Source organism: Monodelphis domestica, chromosome 1, assembly GCF_027887165.1.
Source record: "Monodelphis domestica isolate mMonDom1 chromosome 1, mMonDom1.pri, whole genome shotgun sequence".
NCBI lineage: Eukaryota > Metazoa > Chordata > Mammalia > Didelphimorphia > Didelphidae > Monodelphis > Monodelphis domestica.
In genome coordinates this window covers 87,429,025-87,452,128 of record NC_077227.1, presented here as the reverse complement: position 1 = coordinate 87,452,128, position 23,104 = coordinate 87,429,025, and the positions used below count along the sequence as shown (strand labels likewise).

Genomic DNA, 23,104 nt, shown 5'->3' with positions numbered 1-23,104 from the left:
TAAAAAGCCTACCAAATGGTAATGTAAAAAAAAAAGTTCCCTTATTCTCTAGCAAAGCAAGAAGTTATGGCTCGTAGTGGATCATCAGCTAGGAACAAAGTGAGAAAAATGCTGGTTTTCACTGACCTGCATATCTATTTTAATGTTATCTACTTCTCAAAGGGCTCTCTGAACAGTATTTGCACATTAAAACACTTCCTCCTGTTTATATGCTAAAATTCTGAGCCACATTTCCACTTAGATAATAACAGCAAAATAGCTCATTATTGAGAGAAGGCAAAGGATTTTGTAAATACATACAGGCATGGCATTATTCAGTGTGTTGTTGTAGACACAGGCTCGCAATGAATAATCCAACATGCAATTTTCAAACAGCTGCAGAGATTCTGCCACTTTTTCATGGAAATCTTCAGCAGATTTATTGGAACTTGCAAAGTATAGATAATCTGAGTACAACCTGTAAATGAAATACAGATGGATATTTTACTCTTTGTGAATGTAGAACAGCTCAGCTTCCATGAAAATGGAAACCAATGTCCATATTATATTGTTCATTAAAATGCTATTTTTCCTTTGGTATTATGACTCTTTTGTTTTACCCATTTGCCACTTCCTGTCTTCCTATCATCATGCTCAGGTCTACCAGGCTCCTTTTATAATAATGCCAACTGTACTGACTAAGAAACAGAAGGGTAGATAAATCAACTAGATTAGGAATAGATGACCTCAGCAATCTAGTGTTTGATAAACCCGAAGATCCTAGCTTTTGGGATGAGAACTATTTGACAAAAAATGCTGGAAAAATTGGAAAATGGCATGGGAAAAATTAGGTATCGATCAATATTTCACACCCTATACCAATATAAGGTTAAAATGGGTATATGATTTAGGCATAAAGGGTAATATTATAAGTAAATTAGGGGAACATAGAGTAATTTACCTGTAAGATCTATGGAGAAGGGAAGAATTTATGACCAAAGGAAGAGAGGGAATATTATAATATGTAAAATGAATAATTTTGATTATGTTAAATTTAAAAGTTTTTGTAAAAAAAAACATAATGCAAACAAGTTTTGAAGGGAAACAACAAACTGGGGAAAAGATCTTACAACAAATTTCTCTGATAAAGGTCTCATTTCTCAAGTATGTAGAGAACTAAATCAAATTTATAAGAATATAAGTCATTCCCCAATTGAAAAATGGTCAAAGGATATGAATAAGCAGTTTTCAGATGATGAGATCAAGGCTATCAATCATCATATGAAAAAAAGTGTTCTAAGTCCCTCTTTATTAGAGAAATGCAAATTAAAATAATTCTGAGGTTATCAACTCACACCTATCAAATAGGCCAATATGACAGTAAAGAAAAATGATAAATGTTTGAGGGGATGTGGCAAAATTGGGACACTAATGCATTGCTGGTGGAGTTATGAACTCATTCAGTCATTCAGGAGGACAATTTGGAATTATGCCCAAAGGGCTATAAAACAATGCAAACTCTTTGATCCAGTAATATCACAATTAGGTCTGTATCCTGAAGAGGTGAAAAAAAGGGGGGGTAAGGAAAGGACCTACTTGTACAAAAATATTTATAGTTGCTATTTTGTGTTGGCAAAGGATTGGAAATTAAAGGAATATCCATCAATTGGGGAAAGGCTGAATAAATTGTGGTATATGATGAATGGAATACAATTGTGCTGAAAGGAATGATGAACAGGATGCTTTCAGAAAGAGTTGGACAGATCTTCATGCACTGATGTTGAGTGAAAAATAAGCAGAACTATCATTAGTAATATGATGATCCAGGACAGTTCTGAGGCACTTATGACAAAGGATGCTATCCACTTCCACAGAAAGAACTGTTGGGAGTCAGAATGCAGATGAAAGCATATGGTTTTTAAATTGTCTATTTGGGTTTGTTTTGACGTTTTTATTTTAGAAGATTACTCACTTATGAAAATTAGTAATATTGAAATATGCTTTGCCAGATAATACATGTATAATCCAGATCAAATTGCCTGCAAGCACCAGAACGGGGAAAGGAAGGAAGTCAGGGAGATAATTTTGATCATGTGTAACTTAGGAAAACTTGTGTGGAAATATTGTATTACATATAATCGGTAAAAAATAAAATAAAAATATAAAAATGCCATTGCCAACTTCATGTTAAATTTTATTCTTGGTCAGGTTCTTTAATCAATCTATATTAGTCTGAAACTTGTACAAGAAATCTTTTCTTGCATTTTCTAAGGAGCTTAAACTATGCTTTGTTTTCAAACCATTTACTAAAAATGGTGTCAGGCAAAGGAAAGTAATAAATGTTGAAGGGGATGTGGCAAAATTGGGATATTAATGCATTGCTGCTGGAGTTGTGAATTGATCCAATCATTCTGGAGGGCAATTTGGAACTATGTCCAAAGAGCTTTAAAAGACTGTCTGCCCTTTGAACCAGTCATAGCACTGCTGGGTATATACCCCAAAGAGATCATAAGGAAAAAGACTTGTACAAAAATATTTATAGCTGAGCTCTTTGTGGTGGCAAAAAAATTGGAGAAATGTTTAAACAAATTGTGGTATCTGATGGTGAAGAAATACTATTGTGCTAAAAGGAATAATGAACTGGAGAAATTCCAAATGAACTGGAACAACCTCCAGGAATTGATGCAGAGTGAGAGGAGTAGAACCAGGAGAACATTATACACAGAGATGGATACACTGTAGTACAGTCAAATGTAATGGACTTCTCTACTAGCAAGCAAGGCAATGATCCAGGACAATTCGGAGGGACTTATGAAAAAGAACATTATCCACATTCAGAGGAAGAACTATGGGAATAAAAACACAGAAGATAAACAACTTCTGGATCACATGGGTTGATGGGGATATGACTGGGGATGTAGACTCCAAATGATCACTCTAGTGCAATCATCAATAATATGGAAATAGGTCTTGATCAATGACACAAACAAAACCCAATGGAATTGTGTGTCAGCTATGGGGGGAAAAGGGGAAGGGGGCTGGAGGAGGGGAGGGAAAGAACATGAATCATGGAATCATGGAAAAACAGTCTAAATTAATTAATTAAATAAATATTTTAAAACTGGTGTCAGACTTTGTAATTGACTAATTGCAGAGTAGAGATTATGAAAAGCATAGCTAATTTCTGTTTCAGGCCTCTGTCTTATAAAAGAAAGAAGAATGTTATTATTCTTCCAATGTCATATTTCTACAAAATATTTATTATAAATTTATACATACATATATACATGAATAACTTTTTTTAAAAAATCAGAAATTGTTTGTTGTAAATGGGAACTAAATACTACATTATACTTGTACATCTATATCTTACAAATGATGTACCAAATCCCCTCATTTCACAGATGAGGAAAATAAGGCCAGAGAAGTTAAAGAATTTGCTTAAGATTGACTAATTTGAGCACAATAGTAGAAGACGTAGTTGGAACCTAAGTCTCCTTATTCTTCCTGTCAATAAGCAGGCTACATTTTGTATCTAAACTGGATGGCTTTGTCAAACTGTTAGCTTTATCATTCCTTTTTTCCCCTTCATTTTTTTTGTGACCTGAAAATAGTGCTGGATGTACAATAATAATGGTTAGCAATAATAGTTAGTATCTATATGGTACTATGTGCTTTACAAATATCTCATTTTATCCTCACAATCCTGGGAGGTAGGTGTTATCTTACCAAAAGGTCCCTATTTTATGGATGTGGGAAGTTAGGTAAACAGAGCATGAATGACTTGCCCAGGGTCACTCAGCTAAGAAGTGTCTGGGCTGGATTTGAACTCAGGTCTTCCTAACTTGAGCCAATATTCTGTGCACTCAGAGCTAACAAGCTGCATTAATGGCTTAAAATTGTACTGAGTCTTTTAGGATATCCTCTGCAAGAAATCCTGAAAGAGAAGAATCAATAGGTCATGGCCAACTTATATATTATCTATTTTCTTTCTATCTATCTATCTATCTATCTATCATCTCTTTATGTATCAATCAATCATCTATTTATCTATCCATCATCTCTCTCATATCCAACTACAATCTACCTAACTATAGATATCTATAACTCTCTCTCTAAACATATATTTCCTCCATTAAACTAAAAGCTCCTTGAGAGTAAACTTTTGTCTTTCTACCCCCAGTGCTTACCGGGCACTTGAAAAGTAAACACTAAATTCTAGTTGATTGATTTGAAAGGTAGGGTAAAGATATCTTACAGAAACCACAGACTCAGGCTTGTTTCAAAGGCAGGTAAGTACTGAGGGGCAGGGGAGTGTACAGGGGTTGTACTCTCTCAGAAAGAACCTCTGATACCACTGAATCCAATCTATAATGTTACAAGAATTCCTTCTTCACCAGACCTAACAAGTGGTTCTCCAACCTCTGTTTAAAGATCTCAGCAAAAAGTGATTGTTGACCACATTCCACTTTGGGAGAATTCTCATTGTTAAGTTATTTTTCCTTACATCAAGCTGAAATCTGCCTCTGTGACCTCTACCTCTTGTTTCTAATTTGGTTTTCTAGGGTCCAAAAGAACAAGTCTAAGCATACTTTTCCTTTAAACACTTTGAGATGGCTACCAAGGTTTGTGTAAATTCCTATCAATATCAGTCTCCAGAGCCCATGCGGTGCTGCTGTTTCTCTTCCTCCTCTCCAAAATATACCCAGAGTAGCCAGCTCCCCAGCACTGGTGAATGTGGCAGCAACAGAAATCCTAGATGTGTGACTTTAGGATATGGAGGAAAAGAGATATATCCTATCTTCTTAAGTGGGGATTTAAGAGCTATTGAAAGGAGTTGGGGTTGGGGTGGAGTGAAGCTCTGGAAATCCGCAGAATGTGAAATGGTGTTGTATATGTGTGGTGCTCGCACACAGGGAACAGATGAATGGACATTCACATTCATGTGCCTTTCATGAATTTCTTCTTTTTGTCTTCAGGGTGCAAATAGCTATAGTCAGCTTGGCTTTGGTCATAAAGATGATGCAGAATCCGGGCAGCAGATGTAGAGTGGATCTTTTCAGTATCTTTCCATAATTCCACCAAAGGGGCATCCACCTAATGTGCTGGTATTCTTTCAAAGTTCTGGATTTTGTGTATATGCTCATAAAGACTGCAGTCTTTGTCCATTATTATGTAACCAGGTCATCTTTTTTTTTTCTTTTAATGATCACGAATACCTCTGAAAGCAAACTATATGTTCTTCTCAGGTTGAGTTCATCTCATCAGTAGGCTGTTAACTCCAACCTTGACTGGCACCACTATCTCAGCTTCCTCTTCCCTCTTATTGGAGAGTTTGAAAATGAAGTAACAAACTCCTCCGAATGCCTTCCTTTAGAAAGGACAGAAACTGGACGTTTTATCCTCACTCTACCCTGCATCTGCTGCTTTACCTGGTTTCAACAAGATACTCTTGTGCCAGGGTCTCTCAGATGTCATCTCCCTCCTTCCCACTTCCTTTCATATGTGTGTTGTCCCCTTCCATTAGATTGTAAGCTCCTTGAGGGTGAGGACTGTCTTTCTACTAATAGTGCTGCCAGCACCTAGCACAGTGCTTGGTGCATAGAAGGCAGTTAAGAAATTTTAATTAGATTGGATTGGATCCAAAACAGATGACAGGCATGGATATATTACAATATGCATCACTGGAGACCATGCCAATATCAAAGAGATAACAAATCCATACATGCAAATACCTTTGCACAGCATCTAACATAATGTCTTACATGTAGTGGGGATTTCTTAAGTATTGTTTGATTTGATAAATGCAGCTATATGGCCCAGTAGAAAGAATTCTGGACCTAGAGTTAGGAATATCACAGTTCAAATTCAGCTTCAGACATTTGCTAGTTATATGATGCTGGACAAGTCACCTTACTCATTAATCCTGATTTCATCATCTGTAAAATGGGGATGTTGAGGATAAAATAAGATATCTGTAAATCACTTTGTGAATTTAAAAATGTCACATATATATTAATTATTTATTATTACTGTTATTGTTATTTTTGTCTGATTCACAAGATATATATAAGGAATTATCATTAATATATATGGCCATAAATCATTCCTCAATGGATAATGGCCAAAGGAGATGAACAAAAAGTTCTTAAAAGAAATGTAAGCTATTAGCAACCATATCAAAGATTGCTCCAAAATGTGAATAATAGAATAATGAAAATAAAAGAATGCCCATACTCTAAAGTTCTAATTAATACTCTATAATTTGTCATAGATAATAAAAGTTAAGTTAGTGTCAGAATGGATATCAGAAAATAGGCATACTTATAATAATACATTGTTGACAGAATTGGTTCAACCGTTCTGAAAAGTAATTTAGGGAGAAGTTGGATGACTCAGTGGTTTGAAAGCCAGGCCTAGATATGGGAGGTCTTCAGTTTAAATCTGGCTTCAGAATCTTCCTAGCTTTGTGACCCTGGACAAGTCACTTAACTCCCATTGCCAAGCTCTTGCCACTCTTCTGCTTTGCAGCCAACAAACAGTATTCATTCCAAGACAGAATATAAGGGTTTAAGAGAAAAAAAGTCATTTAGAATTATGCTAAAAAGTCTGACTAAAATGCCCATAGTCTTTTACATAGAGATCCTACTGCTGGACATATACTTCAGAGGCTAAAGACTGAGAGGTCCAATATCTATCAAAATATTCACTGTAGCTCTTTTATGGTAGTAAGGGAATAGAAACCAACTAAATGCTTATCAAAAGTCTAAAAGTTGTACAGAATTATGAAGAAGAATAAATAATATGAAAATCCAAAGGCACATGGGAAAATATGAACTATATCAGAAAGAAGAGAATCTGCAAAACAATATGCACAATGGCTCTAATCTAATAGAAAGAAGGAAAAAAAAATGAACATTGTGCAATTATAATGAGCAAGGTTAGCCTCCAAGATTAGGAAGTGGTGGAGTGGATAGAGTGCCAAGCATGAAGTTAGAGAGATTCATATTTCTGAGTTCAAATCTGGTCTCAGATATTTACGAGCTGTGTGACCCTGGGCAAGTTACTTAACTCTGTTCACTTAATTTAGTTTCCTCATCTGTAAAATGGGCTGCAGAAGACAATGGCAAATAAATTCAGTATCTTTGCCAAAACAACTCCAAATGAGGTCAGAAAGAGTTAGATGTGTCTGAACAATAACAAAAATAAAAGTTAACTTCCTCCCTCATTGCAGAGGTAGAAGTTTATAAGTATGGAAAATTACATGTATTTTCAGACAAGTTAATATGTTGGGTATTTTTACCAAATTGCTTTTTAAATAAACTTTGCCATTTTAAATCTTGGTTAAAAGGCAAAGCTTGCTGGTCAAAAGGGAGATAATATATTTTCAAATTAATGTGATCTAAAAATTAAAAGTCATCAATATAAAATAATAAAAACAATTCTGTTAAATGAATTAATTATTCTCGGAATTTCCAGGAATCTGCAAAGTATAAGGGCTAAGTCATCTGCACATGTTTAAATGATTATTCTAGCAATGACGGAGAAATGAATCATGTTCCATTCAGCTATGGCACAAAGCCTTGCTGGATTATCTCCACTATGTTACAGGAAACATATAGTAAGTATTCTTATCTAATAATGTTTGGAAAACATGGATCTAGGTCAACCCCAGAATGAAACTCAAATAAGTTTATTCCAAGATTTAGAAAGGTGAGCCATTGGAATGGAATCTCCTTTGTCTTAGGGTTCTCAAAACAGGTCTAGTAATATTTAGATTTATCAATGAAAATGAGTAAATTTCTATAAATTATATAAAGATTTGTATTCAATGAGAAATGTCACACTTCATGACAACAAATTCCAAGGAACTCTCCAAAACTCTTAGCTATACTAGAAGGCCGCTTAAAATACAAGGAGACACTGGATGAAGACTAGAACTTTTTTTTGTCATACTCATGTTTTCCATGCAAAGGCATATGTTTTACAGTGGTATATGATGACCAGAATTTTAAAAAAGTCAAATATTAGGGGGCAGCTGGGTAGCTCAGTGGGTTGAGAGCCAGGCCTAGAGACGGGAGGTCCTAGGTTCAAATCCGGCCTCAGCCACTTCCTACCTGTGTGACCCTGGGCAAGTCACTTGACCCCCATTGCCTAACCCTTACCACTCTTCTGCCTTGGAGCCAATACACAGTATTGACTCCAAGACGGAAGGTAAGGGTTTAAAAAAAAAGTCAAATATTTGCTCCTTCTTGTTAAACATTTTGATATGAATACAAAATATTTTTCATTCATAACTTCAGTGAGTCTACTACCTCAAAGACTTGCCTTCTTAGCCAAAAAAAAAAAAATTCAACTAATTTACACATGTCAAACCCTCAGTCAGCCCAGGATGAGTTTATTTATTTTCATTTGTTTAGGGTGCAATAAAATGAAATAATGGCTTTGACATTTCTGAGTCATCTTTACTTCCTTTCTTAACTATACTAAGTCATTTCTCCCTTCCCCCTCCTGAGGATTAAGAATATTTTCTCTTAGATTCTTGGAAATACTTTGATATACTTAAAGAATCCATTGTGGCCTTTAGAATCTCAGAGATCTTAAATAAAATAACCAGTGATTTATTCAAGAGGAGACCTGTGAAAAAAGGAAGACAAAGGAAGGGAACAAGCATTTATTAAGCACCTATAATAATCTAGGCATTATTCTAAGTGCTTTATGGCTGTTATCTCCTTTTGCTTTTATAATTTTAGGTCATTGCTGATATCAGCAGTGAAATATGAAATGAACTGTGAAGATTAAATTTAACACTCCCCTGATTATAACAATGAAAATACTTAACTCTCCCCTGATTGTGAAGATTAAATTGTAACCCCTGTCTATTTTTAGAACACAGTACTTAAAAGTTAAGTATGGAGATCAACCCATTTTTAGATTTAATCACCAAAGGTGCAAACACCCCATTTCACACATTGAGTGGGGAAGGTCTGTGACCATGTGCTTTCTGGGCAGTCCGAAAACAAAGCACCAACTATGATTAGTAGATGTAAAATTATGGGAATACACAGGAAGTGATACAAAAGAAGTGTCTTGAAAAGGAGCTGTTACTTCTTGTGAGATTGAGTTCTTCAGTTTTTGGAAGTTGAGACTGGAGTAATTCTTCATTCTTTGATCTGCTATTAGACTGACACATGGTGAGTGACAAGCTGATTCTTAACTGCTGTATTTTTCTGAAAAAACTATTTTCTGGAGAGACCTACTCTTGAGAGACACTTTCCAGGTCCTCAGCTTTGCCAAGGCTGGCTGAAAATAATTCTCCTTGCCTGGAGGGGCTGGGAGTAAATTACTTAGTGCTCAGGCTAGATATCTTACCTTATCCTCTCTCTGATTTCTTGCTTCACTCTTTCTACATTTTGTAAACAAATTATTAAAAAAAAATCTCTTTGGAATGAATTAAATTCCTGGTGACCACACTCTTAAATAATAAAATCCAACCATTTTAAAAATTAACCTCTTTTCCCCCTTACAGTACCTAAGTCAATGCTGAATTTAGAATGATTAAGGTTACACTTAACTTTCTTTTTTATTTAAAGGTCAAATTCTAAGGAGGCTTTCTTTGTTATTGTTCTGGTCAAGTCTGTCTTTACCTTTTCTGTTTTTGAGACCTACATCATATGGCCACTGCTAAAGTACCTGAGGAATTGGGAGATGAATTCCCCAGGGGGTACCCAGAAGAAAGGAAAGAGAAATCATTTTTTCTTTGTGCTGTGAAGAAGTCACTACTCATACCTTATTTTATAGGAACTCGAGAAACAAGCTACATAAGAATGTCCTTGAAGAACACTGCTATAATTGTCCCCACCACCAGTCCCCAAGGATAATGGGAGTTGACTATGATTTCAAATGGTTCAAGTCAAGTTCTCTTCATTTTCTCATTCTCAAATCATTTCAAACAGATGCATGATGACTGTTTCCAATGGCAATTCCAAACATGTCAAAATATATTCAATGCATTCAGTACTCCTGTTATTTTAGCAACCTTGTTGGTTGGTGGAACTGTGAATTGGCCCAACCATTCTGGAAAGTAATTTGGAATTATTTGAAGAAAGTGCCCAAAATATCCATAACTTTTGACTCAGAGATTCCACTGCAAGGGACACCCAACTCAAAGAGGTAAATGAATAAAAAGAGAAGCCTAAAAGACAATTAAACATTTATAGAAGTGCTTTTGATAATAGAAAAGAATTGGAATCAAATTAAATGCCCATCAATTGAGGGAATGCTAACGAAATTGTGGCACATGAATGCAATTAAATATTACTGTGCTATAAAAATAATGAATATGATAAATACAGAGAAACATAGGAAGATATGAACTGATGCAAAATAAAGCAAAGAGAACCAGGAACGATTACATGTGCAATAACCCTGGAAATATAAATGGGAAAGAATAAGAACCAAGGGAAATTGAAAGTTGTGAAATTATAATGACCAAATGACCCCAAAGAAGTGATATAAGGATATATTTTCTTCCCTTCTCTACAGAGGAGGGATAGTTTCGAATTAAAGGACTACAGAAAGCATTTTTTTAGACTTAGTGCTTAATTTTTTTTTAAAGAAAAGATGGCTGGAGCAGGGTTACAATGGTATATGTAGGTTACATAAAAAAATAATAGCTAGCATTTAAACAGTGCTTTAAGATTTGCAAAGTACATTACAGATACTATCTTATTATGTTTGTAAATAACCTGGGAAGTATCACTATTTTACAGATGAGGAAGCTGAGATGGACAGAAGTTATATGAAAACATAGCTTTTACCCCCTCTTATTTTTTATTTAGGTATTGAGAGAGGTATCGTATGGGTAATTTGTAGATGAAGAAACTTTTGTATAAGGTCATATAGTAACTGTCTTAGGCTGGATTTGAGCTAAGTACTTCCTTACTCTAGATTCCATACTCTATCTAATACGTTATGCAACTTAGCTGCTCCATACGCAACAGACATCAATAAAGTTGTTGTTGTTCATCCATCATTTTCAAGGAAGGCCACTGACATCATGGGGTCAAGAAATCAGAGATATCAATTAAAATGTATCAAAAGAATTTACCTCTGAATATGCCCTCAATACTGTCTAAAATATACTTAATTTCAAATGTTGCTGACCCCATCCACTACTGAAAAGGGATCCTTGTACCATTATTTCTGAGTTTCACATAACAGATATCTTATCATACTTCGGTGCTAATGAAAAAAAGTTTTGCCTCATAAGTCATGCTAACATTTCCAGAACTTTATGATTATAGTAACAGTAATTAACATTTATAAGAGGCTTATGGTGGCAAAACAGTTGATGTAAACTATCAAAGATCAAGGATTTCATAGGATTTAGAGCTGAAAAGGATCTTAGAAAGATCTTCTAGAATATCTACCCTTTGATCCAGCCATAGCACTGCTGGGTCTGTACCCCAAAGAGATAATGGACAAAAAGACTTGTACAAAAATATTCATAGCTGCGCTCTTTGTGGTGGCCAAAAACTGGAAAACGAGGGGATGCCCATCAATTGGGGAATCGCTGAGCAAATTGTGGTATATGTTGGTGATGGAATACTATTGTGCTAAAAGGAATAATAAAGTGGAGGAGTTCCATGGAGACTGGAACAACCTCCAGGAAGTGATGCAGAGCGAGAGGAGCAGAACCAGGAGAACATTGTACACAGAGACTAATACACTGTGGTATAATCGAATGTAATGGACTTCTCCATTAGTGTCAATGCAATGTCCCTGAACAATCTGCAGGGATCTAGGAGAAAAAAAACACCATTCATAAGCAGAGGATAAACTGTGGGAGTAGAAACACCGAGGAAAAGCAACTGCCTGAATACAGAGGTTGAGGGGACATGACAGAGGAGAGACTCTAAATGAACACTCTAATGCAAATATTATCAACATAGCAATGGGTTCAAATCAAGAAAACATGCAATGCCCAATGGATTTATGTGTCAGCTATGGGGGGTGGGGGGGAGGAAAAGAAAATGATCTATGTCTTTAATGAATAATGCTTGGAAATGATCAAATAAAATATTTAAAAAAAAAGAAAGATCTTCTAGTCCAAGTCTTTCATTTTAGAGATGAGGAAAGTGAGTCAAAAAGATAAAGTAGATTGTTCATTGGTCACACAATTAAGTTAGGGAAGAAACACTAACAAGATTCTTTTCCAAAGAGAAATTTGAGAAATGATGAATTAATCAGGTATAGAGGTTTTTTCCTAGACCTAAAACTTCCAAAGTAGCCAGCTCATATTCCAAGTTAAACTCTAGAGTATAAAGAAAACCACAGACCCTAAGTTGTTGAAAATCCATCCAGCTGCAGCTTATTTAATCATTTTTCCCAGAAAGAAAAGATTTGACAAAACATAAATGCAATACATTGAGAATGTTTTAGAATGGTTAAAATAAGTATGTCTCCACCTAACTGGGTCACAATATTTCCCCTTTTCTGAATGATTCTTAAAGCACTTATACTAATTATTATGTAACGTACTAGTTATTTCAGATAATTTGCCTTATTTTGTAGTTATGTTTGTGCAGTAATTTTTTGGTCAAAGTCAACTCTTTGTGACCCTATTTGAGGTTTTCTTAGCAAAGCTTCTGGAGTGGTTCATAATTTTCTTTCTAGGACATTTTACAGATGAGGAAACTGTAGTAAACGGTAAAGTGATTTACTCAAGGTCACACAACTACTAAGTGTCTGAGCCCAGATTTGAACTTCAAAAGATAAATGTTCCTGACTCTAGGCCCAGCACACTATCCACTCAGCCACATAGTTACCCTCTGTGATTATTACCTGAGGATATGTATTGTTTCTTCAACAAGGACTTAAACTTCTCAAAGAAGGATACAGCAAAACTGTTACCTCTACATTTTTGGATATTTCTTTCTCCTTTTGACCACACTTTTCAGTTCAGTTCTAAGAGCACAGTAGTTGTTTAGTAAATACCCATTAATCCCCCCCACACACACACACTTTGGTTATTTTATTTAGGTACTGGGAGCAGGATTATGCCTGGGATAGTACAGGGACTTTACAGATGAGGAAACTCCTTCTATCAAGGCAGGTCAGCAGAAGTGACTGAAGCAGAGGTGTTAAGACACATGACCCATTACCTGCAACATTTCCAAATGTGGCCTGAACTAGATCAAAATGTAATTGGGAAATACTTAACAAAATAAATAAAAACATAATAAAACAGAGAGAGAGATTTACGTTTTAAAACTTAGTCAATATGCAGCCTGCATTGATTCTTATGTATAGATTAGTAGCCCTCATTTCTATTTGAGTTAGACACCAATGACCTTGGGAACTGAGAGTCCAAAGCCAGTATATGTCAGTGGCAAAACTTGAACCGAGGTCTTGCTGTCTCTGGGTTCAACATGTCTAGTCACTTCTCAACACTGCCTCTTATACACTTCATATATACCCAAATGGAAAATAAATTGTCAACTTCCTGACCTCTGGGAGAAGTTACTGAAAATTAACCTCCAAAGCATCCTTGTTTTCTCTTTCCTAAACTCTCCTCCTCCCAAATTCATAAGCACAGTAGATAGAAGGAGTCATGAAATGACAGATGCTGGCTACCCCCCCCTAATTTTTAGGAAGTCTTGGCTACCCCCCCTAATTTTTAGGAAGTCTCTGAAATATTATTTAATGACATTTTGTAATACCTGGATGGCAGTCAGAATGTTAGTTGGTCAGCAAATAAGACTATTCAAATCAGAGCCTTAAGAAGCTTAAGAAATCTCTGTATTGATGCCAAGGCATCACTTTCAGTAATTTCAAATGTGCAGATTTCTGGATGGTTTTGTTAACTCTAACAATAACAATGATTCAGTGTAGTTTTCCCCACTGTAACCCAGCACAATATATATAAATTTTAGGGAGCCTGGGAGAGAAGGCACAGAAAGCTAGATGCTGCTGACATATCCTAGCAAATAATTTACATACATTGCTCCCTTCCCAGAACCTAACAAGAGTCCCAGATATCCTTCGACCAAACTTGGGGGGACAGCGTGTGTATACTGCAAGGTATGTGCCAGACATACATATGAATCTCCTTGTATTAGATGTACAAAAAGAAAGTCTATTACCAGGCATCTTGAAGCATTGTTTCTGGCAGCTAGATCATTCTCCCTTTATTTTAAAGAAAAGGGGTCCCAGGGCAGGAGGGTGGAAGTTTGAGCATTCACCTTACAGAATGCAGTGGAAAAAGAACTATATTTGGAGTTAGAACACCTACATTAAAATCCTAGCTCTATGTAACTTTCAGCAAGCCAGGTCTCTCTGGTCTTTAGTTCTCTGGGTTATATGATCTCTAAGGTCCCCTGTGACACTAAATCCTATGATACTAAAGCATAGGAAATATGCATTTTCCAAAAACATAGATAGGAAACAAGTTAAACATGAAACTTTCTCATAATGGGTTATCAAATGCTAGGAGTGGTCTTTAGGACATTTGATTAAAATATTTTTCTCCTCAGTCTTTATACCCATTTATTTATCTTATAGTGTCTTGTAACTTTGGCTTCATTAAGTATTATATAGTCCCTTGTATCAAAGAACCTTGTCTTTCTGATCTACTAAACTATGGATCATTTCTCAGGGAGTTGAGTACCTGGATCATTCATTCACTGTCTTTCCAACAACCCCCACATTTCTATAAAAATGTTGACACTGCCTCAAACACCCTGGTACTGTTGTTGATCAATTTGTACATACTATAGCATCACAGCCTGAGGAAGCATGTCTTAGAACTTCTCATCATCCATAATAGTGCTGGCTCTATGATTTTTCTATTAAAAATGTCTCCTTTTACCTTAAGCTCTAAACTTGTCATCTCTCACTCTCCTTACTCCACATAAATCTACTCATTCTTACCAAATACCTATAGTCCAGTCTCTGACCCTATGTGTATGATCTAGGATAAATTATTTACATTCTCTGAGCCTGTTTCATATATATATATATATACATAAAATGAGGGGTTTGGATGAGATGGCTAATGAAAGTCCTTCCCATTTTAGCTCTATGATGTTATGACTCTCTATGAATGTTCCTCTAACTATTCTTCATCTCTTAATCTATCATTCTGCTCTGTAATAACTTTTTACCCTTTATTCTTGTCCTTTTAATTAGCTAATTAAACTATATTTCCTTCTCCATCCTGAATTCCCTTATTTTCTTGTCCTTTCAACATTATTATCCTCAAGCCCACCTCCTATCTTACTGGATCACATCATATCACCATACCAACCTAGTCTACAAGAAATACATGCTATCTCATCTCAACTGGTCCCTCACTACTATACAGAAAAACTTTTTATTCTTCCCTGATTAACTTCCTATTTCATTCCTATCAGTGACTGTTCCAAACTTTTTCTTGTCAGGCCCCAAATTCTTCTCCCATCTTCAAAAGCAGAAATCCTTGTCTCCTGATTTAGTGAGAAAATTGAGACAATCCATCATGAGCTCTCTTATCTTTCCTCTTCCACATCTCAAATCGGTACTCTATCTTCACTGACTTTCAATTTTACTCTTGCCTCTGAAGTTGTTCTCATTTTCTCTCCTCTCAGATCTTTTGCTTCTTTTTCTAAGCTTACAATTGTATTCAGCTCTACCTCATCACTAAAGTCTTCACTTGAGTCTGCCATTTTCACATCATAATCTAAAATTTCTCTTTCCTTTCTTTGACACATCCTAAGAATTGTCTACACTGTTTCCATTTTCTCACCATCCATTCCAACTGCTTCTTAACCCTCTGAAACCTGATTTTCTAATCCCACTACCACCATTGAAACTGCCAAAATCTTTTAGCTGCTAAATTCAATGGTCTTTCCTAAGTTTACATTTTCTTTAACCTCTCCAAAGCTTTTGATATTACTGACAACCTACTTGCTTCCACCTACATTTTCTTTTTCTTTGACTTCATCTCTCTCCTCCATCTCTAGTGCTAGATTCATTGTCCACCTCCTTTCCCTTTAATAGGACTCTCTGCTAGGTATCTATCATAAATGATCTTCTCTTCTCTGTATACTTTCCAAGAGGGATCCCTTTTTCTCCCATGGATTCAAATACCATCCCTAAGCAGATGACTCCCAAATCAATATATTCAGTCTTTATTTTCCACTTCAGGATCATAGCATCCTGTGTTACCACCTGCCTATTAGATACCTCATCCTGGAAGTACCAGAAGTCAAACTCAAACTATCCAAAATAGAACTCATTATCTACCATTTCTCCTAACTAAATCTGTTTTCCCCTCCAACCTTTTTTTCCTATTTCTCTTGGTCTATTTCTCATTCAGCACATGATCAGTTCCCAAGTAATGTCAATCCCACCTTCATAGCATCTCTTACATCTGCCTCCTTTGTATTAAAAGAACTACTACTCTGGTTCAGACCCATGTCACCTCTTTCCTAGACTACAATACAAGCCTGTTAATTGACTTGATAACTTTATTTTCCCTGTTCTCAAAATCCTTCCATATCTTCTCTTCAGTTGCCAGAAAATTTTTCCAAAGATATAGATATGGCCATAAGCACCTCTGTTAAAAACCCTATTGTAATTCCATTTCTCGTTTATCTAGCATTTAAAGCACATAACTACAATCTGACATATATATATATTTATTTTTTTATTTATAACTTCATTTCATGCCCTTATTCTTAAAAAACAAACAAACAAACTTTGCATTCCTGTTAAATTGTACTGTTAGGTGTTCTGTGAACTTTAGAATCTCTGTCCTCCTTTTCATATATGTACCTGAATCACTCTCATACCCAGAGTTCCCTTTTGTTCCATGCCTCTCATGACTCTTCTTTCAGGTCTTAATCCAACCATCCTGTTTTTCCTATTAGCCCTTCTCTGACTCCCCTCTGTTAGTACTTTCTCTTTCTTCAATTTTCCTGGTAGTATCCTTATCTTCATAGGTTATAAGAATGGAAGAGACATTATTATTATTATCAGTTATCAAGTTCAAACCCTTTCATTTGACTCATTTACATCTATGTTTCATTTATTCCTTCTAGAACTGAAGCTCATTGAAGGTAAAGGGTTTTTTTTTTGGAGGGGGGGTGTCTAGAGAGGTATCTCTAATGCCTTGTTCATAGCAGAAACCTAATAAATGCTTTTTTTCTTTAACTGAATTGTCTGTATATTGCATTCCTCCTCTTAAAGTATTTTCAGTTAAATTCAACAGACACTTTTTAAATTTTATTAGGCTATAAAATGGCAGAGGGCTGGATCTGTGCTCCATTCCTTATATATAATCTGGCCCATAGCATAAGAGCCCACCTACAATGAACATAAATATTTATTGAGCTAATGTCACTCTAAAAAAAACAACAACTTTTAAACTAATAACCCAGGTCCTAATAAGAACTCTAAGACAGAAGAGCAAGGGTTAGGCATTTAAGGGTAAGTGACTTGCCTTGGGTCATATAGATAGGAAGTATCTGTGATCAAATTTGAACCCAGGTCCTCCTGGTTCCAGACTTGGCACTCTATTTACCATGTTGCTTAGCTGCCTTGACATCATTCTTCTCCCTAAAACTTGACTGATAACTAATTAACTGTGAGCCTGTGCATTTCAGCTAACCTCTCAGCATGTCAGTTTCATCATCTCTAACAAGAAGCTCCCTGCCATAACTTTGAATGAGGTTATTCATTATTAAATTCAATATTTGTTACATGCCTGCAATACACAAAGGTGCTGTGTGAGGTATTAAGGCAAAGAGGTGGTAGATGACTACAAGGAGGTTACATTCTACATTAATAGTTTCACAATGCATTTTGACAAAGAAATACCAAATGTGTACAAAGTAACAGCCCCAAATTTCAAGGGGGTAGAGAAAGAAGATTCATAAAAAAGCCCTGGTGTAGGAAGTAGCACCCAGATCATGCTCTGAAGGAAGCAAGATGTCCACTGAAAAATAAGGACAAAAGGCATGATGGTTATCATATTTTTCTGACATGCTACCAAATAGTAAGTTTTCAGAGCATTTATTTCTCTTCTATCAATAAGTATACACTTTATAGTCAGCTGGTCCCTAATTGCCTTCAATGAGTATAATTACTAAATATTGGACCCATCCTTTTTGGCAGCCTTTTGATGTCTGAACTACAAAAGAGTTTACTCAGAATCCTAAGTGTATCAAAGTTATCCTATTCCATTTACAGAATGTTAATGACAAGAATGACAATAATACTTGGAAAAGTATAATTTTTGAATTCATAAAAAAAAATTACCAAATAGTAATGCTATATTGTAGCTCCTCCCTTCTGGGCCCCTTTACACTCTGGCTGCCAAACATTCTTGAGGGGGGAAGAGTCTGACACGGTTTTGCCTTTTTATCCTCGTCACATTTTTTTCCTACTATCTATCCATGAAGTCCTTCTACTTCCCTTCGGGGATCATTTAAAATTAATCCATCAGCATTCTTTTCATAGTCATGTAAATGTTTCACAGAGAGAATGATGCATGACTTGTTAAGTATCAGATTCATATTCTCTTTCTGAGAAGATGGTGGTGGCACTAAGGATAAATAATGAGCTTGCAGGTGCACACTGAAGATGAGCATTCTGAAGGTGGGTTTTCAATATGTATATAGGGGAAAAAATCAAGAATCCTTCTCTAAATAGTAAAATGACTCCAATAGTTAATTCTGAGGCACAAAATTAATGTCTTTTTTTTTATACAGGCAGTTTCTCTCCACCTATATTTGATTCTGCTATCCTGGTTTCACAGAAGGGAAAGTGGAAGTATACAGACATGCAGCATCAATTATCTAGCCATGCCTTGAGTATATTGGCAGGAGTAAAATATTCTCAAGTGTTTGGAATGACAATCTATTATTTGATGCTGAGTGAGGTTTCTACTTTTCAAATATATCAAGGAGAAAGCCTGAATATATTGAGAAGTTCCATAAAACTAGGCTTGCAGATAAGAACCTTAATTTTACCAGCCCACAGATTTATTTAAAAAAATCAAATACAAAGATGGCAATAATTAGAAGTCCTTTGTGTTAAGTAATGTTACCAATTAATCAATAGTAAGACATGGATTCAACAATTTCTCCTACGGCACTGAAAGCCAATATGGTACCATGTGTCACTATCAGTTCTGAAATGAAACTTGTTTTTGTGATGGCTAGTTAGGGTCACATAGGCAGCCTGAGGTCAATGAACAAACAAGCTGATTTTTATAGGAATCAAAGCTTGGATCTATATTTTTTCAACATTACATCTGAACTTCTAGGGCTTTCTGATCACACAAGAAACCATAATAGCAAAGATGAGATCGGTGTTCTTTACACAAACCATTGCAATCCCATATGAGTGTGTGTCTTGGGATAGCTTGTATCATAAAGCAAAAGTCTCATTTGTATTTCATTTTCATAAAAGGATTGATTATTAAACTAGTTCAATGATGACCAAAATTATTTTCTATGAGATAATGAAGAAAAAATGCAGATTTTTCCTAGACTCAAAATTTTTTAACCTAAAATAAAATTCTGTATTTTAACTTGGCCTCCATAAGTCTCTATATTCCTGAAAATTATTAATCCTGAAACTAAATTCCTTTGGTGGTCATTTTCATGGTGAATATAAAGTTCAGACAAAAGAGATATGCTGAAATTTAGACACTGGAAAATCCTTAACAGATGTTAGGCAGTATATGACTCTCCTCCAAATATCTCTTAAATGGAAAAAAAATAATGCAATTCTGTTAGAAGGGTCAGCAAGTTAGAAACATTTTTCATGTTTAATGGGGGCTATAACCATCATCTCTGAATTAGAGGCAAATTCACTTTATCAATTCTATTACAAATGAAGAGACATGAAGCTAAAGTGAGATTCTTCAATTTGAAAGTACTTTTAAATTTAAGAAACTGGCTAAATGAAAGAATGTCCTATTTCAAACTTGAGTTTTTTCCTTTCAAGTAATTGAACCAATTTGGCACAGAAAAGCTTAGTTTTTGTGTTAAATTTTCATGATCTCTTATTTAAGAAGGACTCTAGCCACAGACTCTAGTATTGATCCATTTTATGGCATGAGAAGTTCTGTATTTCTTCTGAAATGATTGGCTGTTTACCTACTTCAGAAGTATGGTGATTATCCTAGTTAAAGCTTGTGCAGAAGTAAATGGCAAACTACTCCAGTATCTTTTCCAAGAAAACTCCATGGACATGTTGTGGCCAAAAAGGGTTATGAAGAGTCGAATACAACTGAGTGACTGAAGAACAAGTTAGAGCTTGAAGGATTTCCTAGCATTTGGTTGAACTTGATTATTGGATTTGATGTTTTCATCATCTTTTTCCACGGTCATTTTTTACATATTTTTAAAAGATAGATACAAATCTTACAGGGTAACATTAAATGAAAGGCCAGAAAGAGTCTGCTTCCAAGTCATTGGTAGAAGGAAGGGTCAAGAGTGTGTAGATGCATGGATCCAAAGACATCTTAGCCAAATAGAACTGCCCTTCATTAGACCAGGATATTTTCTGCAAAAGTGGAGCTTCATGCAACAAATAATGAACACTAATGGCCCATTAACACAATACACAAAGGAGAACTCTGATCCAGCCCGCTTGAAATGTTTCCTTTGCCCAGATGGGCTTAGACTGACAATATTTATTATCTTGTCATCTAAGTAGGACACGAATAGAGCCAACAATTTCAGACAGGCCATGAGCTATGTGTTCTAATAGGAGGAAATCCTTATTACATAGTTTCATAACATTTTAATAAACAATGAAACATCTGGAAGTGGCTTTAACACTCAAAGAAAGCATATACATGATACACACACACACACACACACACACACACACACACGAAATATGTGTGTAGGAGGTCTTGCTCTCAGATCCACTGCACAGATGGAACCCATATTGCTCCCTTGTTGCTACTGTAACTAAACTCCAATTCAGGAAGTAGCACTATGGCAAGCCATAAAAAGAAAAAATTCAAGATTCAAGAGGTTTGGGTTCAAATTCTACCTTAGATACTTATGAGCTTTGCAAACTTAGGAAACTTATTTTACCACATTTGGAAAACAGAAGTGAAAATATTCATGTTCCCTTAAAGTAACATGTACCAAAAATATTCATAGCTGCACTCTTTGTGGTGGCAAGAAATTGGAAAATGAAGGGGTGTCCATCAATTGGGGAATGGCTGATCAAATTGTGGCATCTGATGGTGATGGAATACTATTGTGCCCAATGGAATAATGAACTGGAGGAATTCTATGTGAACTGGAAAGACCTCCAGGAACTGATGCAGAGTGAAAGGAGCAGAACCAGGAGAACATTGTACACAGAGATGGATACACTGTGGCACAATTGAATGTAATGGACTTCTCTACTCTCAGAAATGCAATGATCCAGGACAATTCTGAGGGATTTATGAGAAAGAACAGTATTAGCATTCAGAGGAAGAACTGTGAGAATAGAAACACAGAAGAAAAATATCTCCTTGATCAAATGGTTCAGTGGGGATATGATTGGGGATGTCGACTCTAAACAATCACTCTAATTCAAATAATATGGAAATAGGTCTTGATCAATGACACATGTTAAATCCAGTGGAATTGCACGTTTGTTATTGGAGGGGGATGTGAGGAGGGGAGGGAAGGAATATGAATCATGTAACCATAGAAAAATATTCTAAATTATTTAATTACTTAAATAAACTTAAAGTGACATGCACCTATGAGCTTTTATTAATAGGTGGAGAATCAGGAAAGTGAAGACAGAAAGCAAATTAATTCCTATAAGTTTGTGGGACAAGAAAACCAAAACACCTTTGCCTAATCTGGGATTTTACATGAATCAAAATAGAGGTGTTTGTGTATATAATAAAATTAAACTGTAGTCACTTAAATTAAGCAGCCTATTTATAAAGAATTTTAACATAAATAAAATCAATCTGAAAGTTAAAATTTACCCTGGTTAGGTACCTTCTCCTATCTCAGTAGCTTCGACTGGGATAGCACAGGTTGTAACAGCAACTGACTTATGTCTCTCTCTAAGTTGCTGAAGTTCAGTTAGTGAAATGGATGTTTTGATGTGGGAAATTATTGAGGGGCATCCTCAAGGATGTTGGGCTCTCTTCCTATATCCAGAAATTTGGGTACAAACTGGAGTTCCTCCCATTTCTTTTTGTCCAGGTGCTTCCTTAATATTTAATTCTTCTCTTCATTTGTTCTCTCTGTCTATCTCTGTGTCTCTCTGACTCTCTCTCACACATACTTCCTCCTCTATATTTCTGCCTCCCTCTTCATTTCCTCCTCATCCCTCCCTCCTCCTCTCCTCTCTTCTCTTTCTTTTTACTCTTTCTCTCCCTCATTCCCCCACTTCATTCTCCCTCTCCCTCTCCCTTTATGTTGCCTTTCTCACTGTCTCTGTCTCCCCTCATCCCCACAACTTGAAATTGAGGACTTTTTTTTTCCCTTTCTTGTGATGGCAAATTGGACAGATATCACTAAAAGTTTAATAAGCAAAGAGAACACCACCGACACAATGTTCTAACCTTCTCTACCTCAGCTGCAAGTGGGTCAGGGGGGAGGGAAGCAGGACAGCTGTGAAAATACCTCAGAAGTCAAGGCAAGGCCAGTCGGGCTGTTGTCTTTCCTATCTATGCTGCCAGTTATGTAATTATTTTTAATTGACAGCACTATTGATTTTTGGTAATGGTATATCGTGTTAAGTAGGGTTAACATGTTTTGCCAAAGAAAGGGGGAACATCCCTGCCTTTGGACATCCATGAGCTACAAATAGTGCTAGAAACAGTTTCAAACCCACTGCCCATTGAGGATGGTTAAGAGATGTATGAAGATCAAGGATAACTAGGAAATTGGACCAGATGGTTTAATATTCCGAGGCCAAATGTCACACAAAAATGAACTATTATAAACACTACCTAGGTATGATTAGTGCTAGAATTAGAGTGAGAAAGCACCATTTGACTCTCAGCTCTGGCTCTGACTAGTAGTATGTCCATGGGCTATCCATGTAATCTCTCTTTGAGCCTCAGGTTCTCCATTTGGAAAATGGGGATAACACCTCC

The 23,104-nt window shown here is 35.9% G+C and overlaps 1 protein-coding gene across 10 annotated transcripts in view; it reads right to left on the bottom strand.

Moving 5' to 3' along the window:
- The window catches only part of CHST15 (carbohydrate sulfotransferase 15), a 133,266-nt gene that overhangs the window by 16,324 nt on the left and 93,838 nt on the right, over window positions 1-23,104 (bottom strand). For all 10 annotated transcript variants that reach the window (XM_007478846.3, XM_007478845.3, XM_056802781.1 and 7 more), the window contains one exon: window positions 301-457. In XM_007478846.3, coding sequence (XP_007478908.1) covers window positions 301-457 — 157 coding nt within the window. The remainder of the gene's footprint in view (window positions 1-300; window positions 458-23,104) is intronic.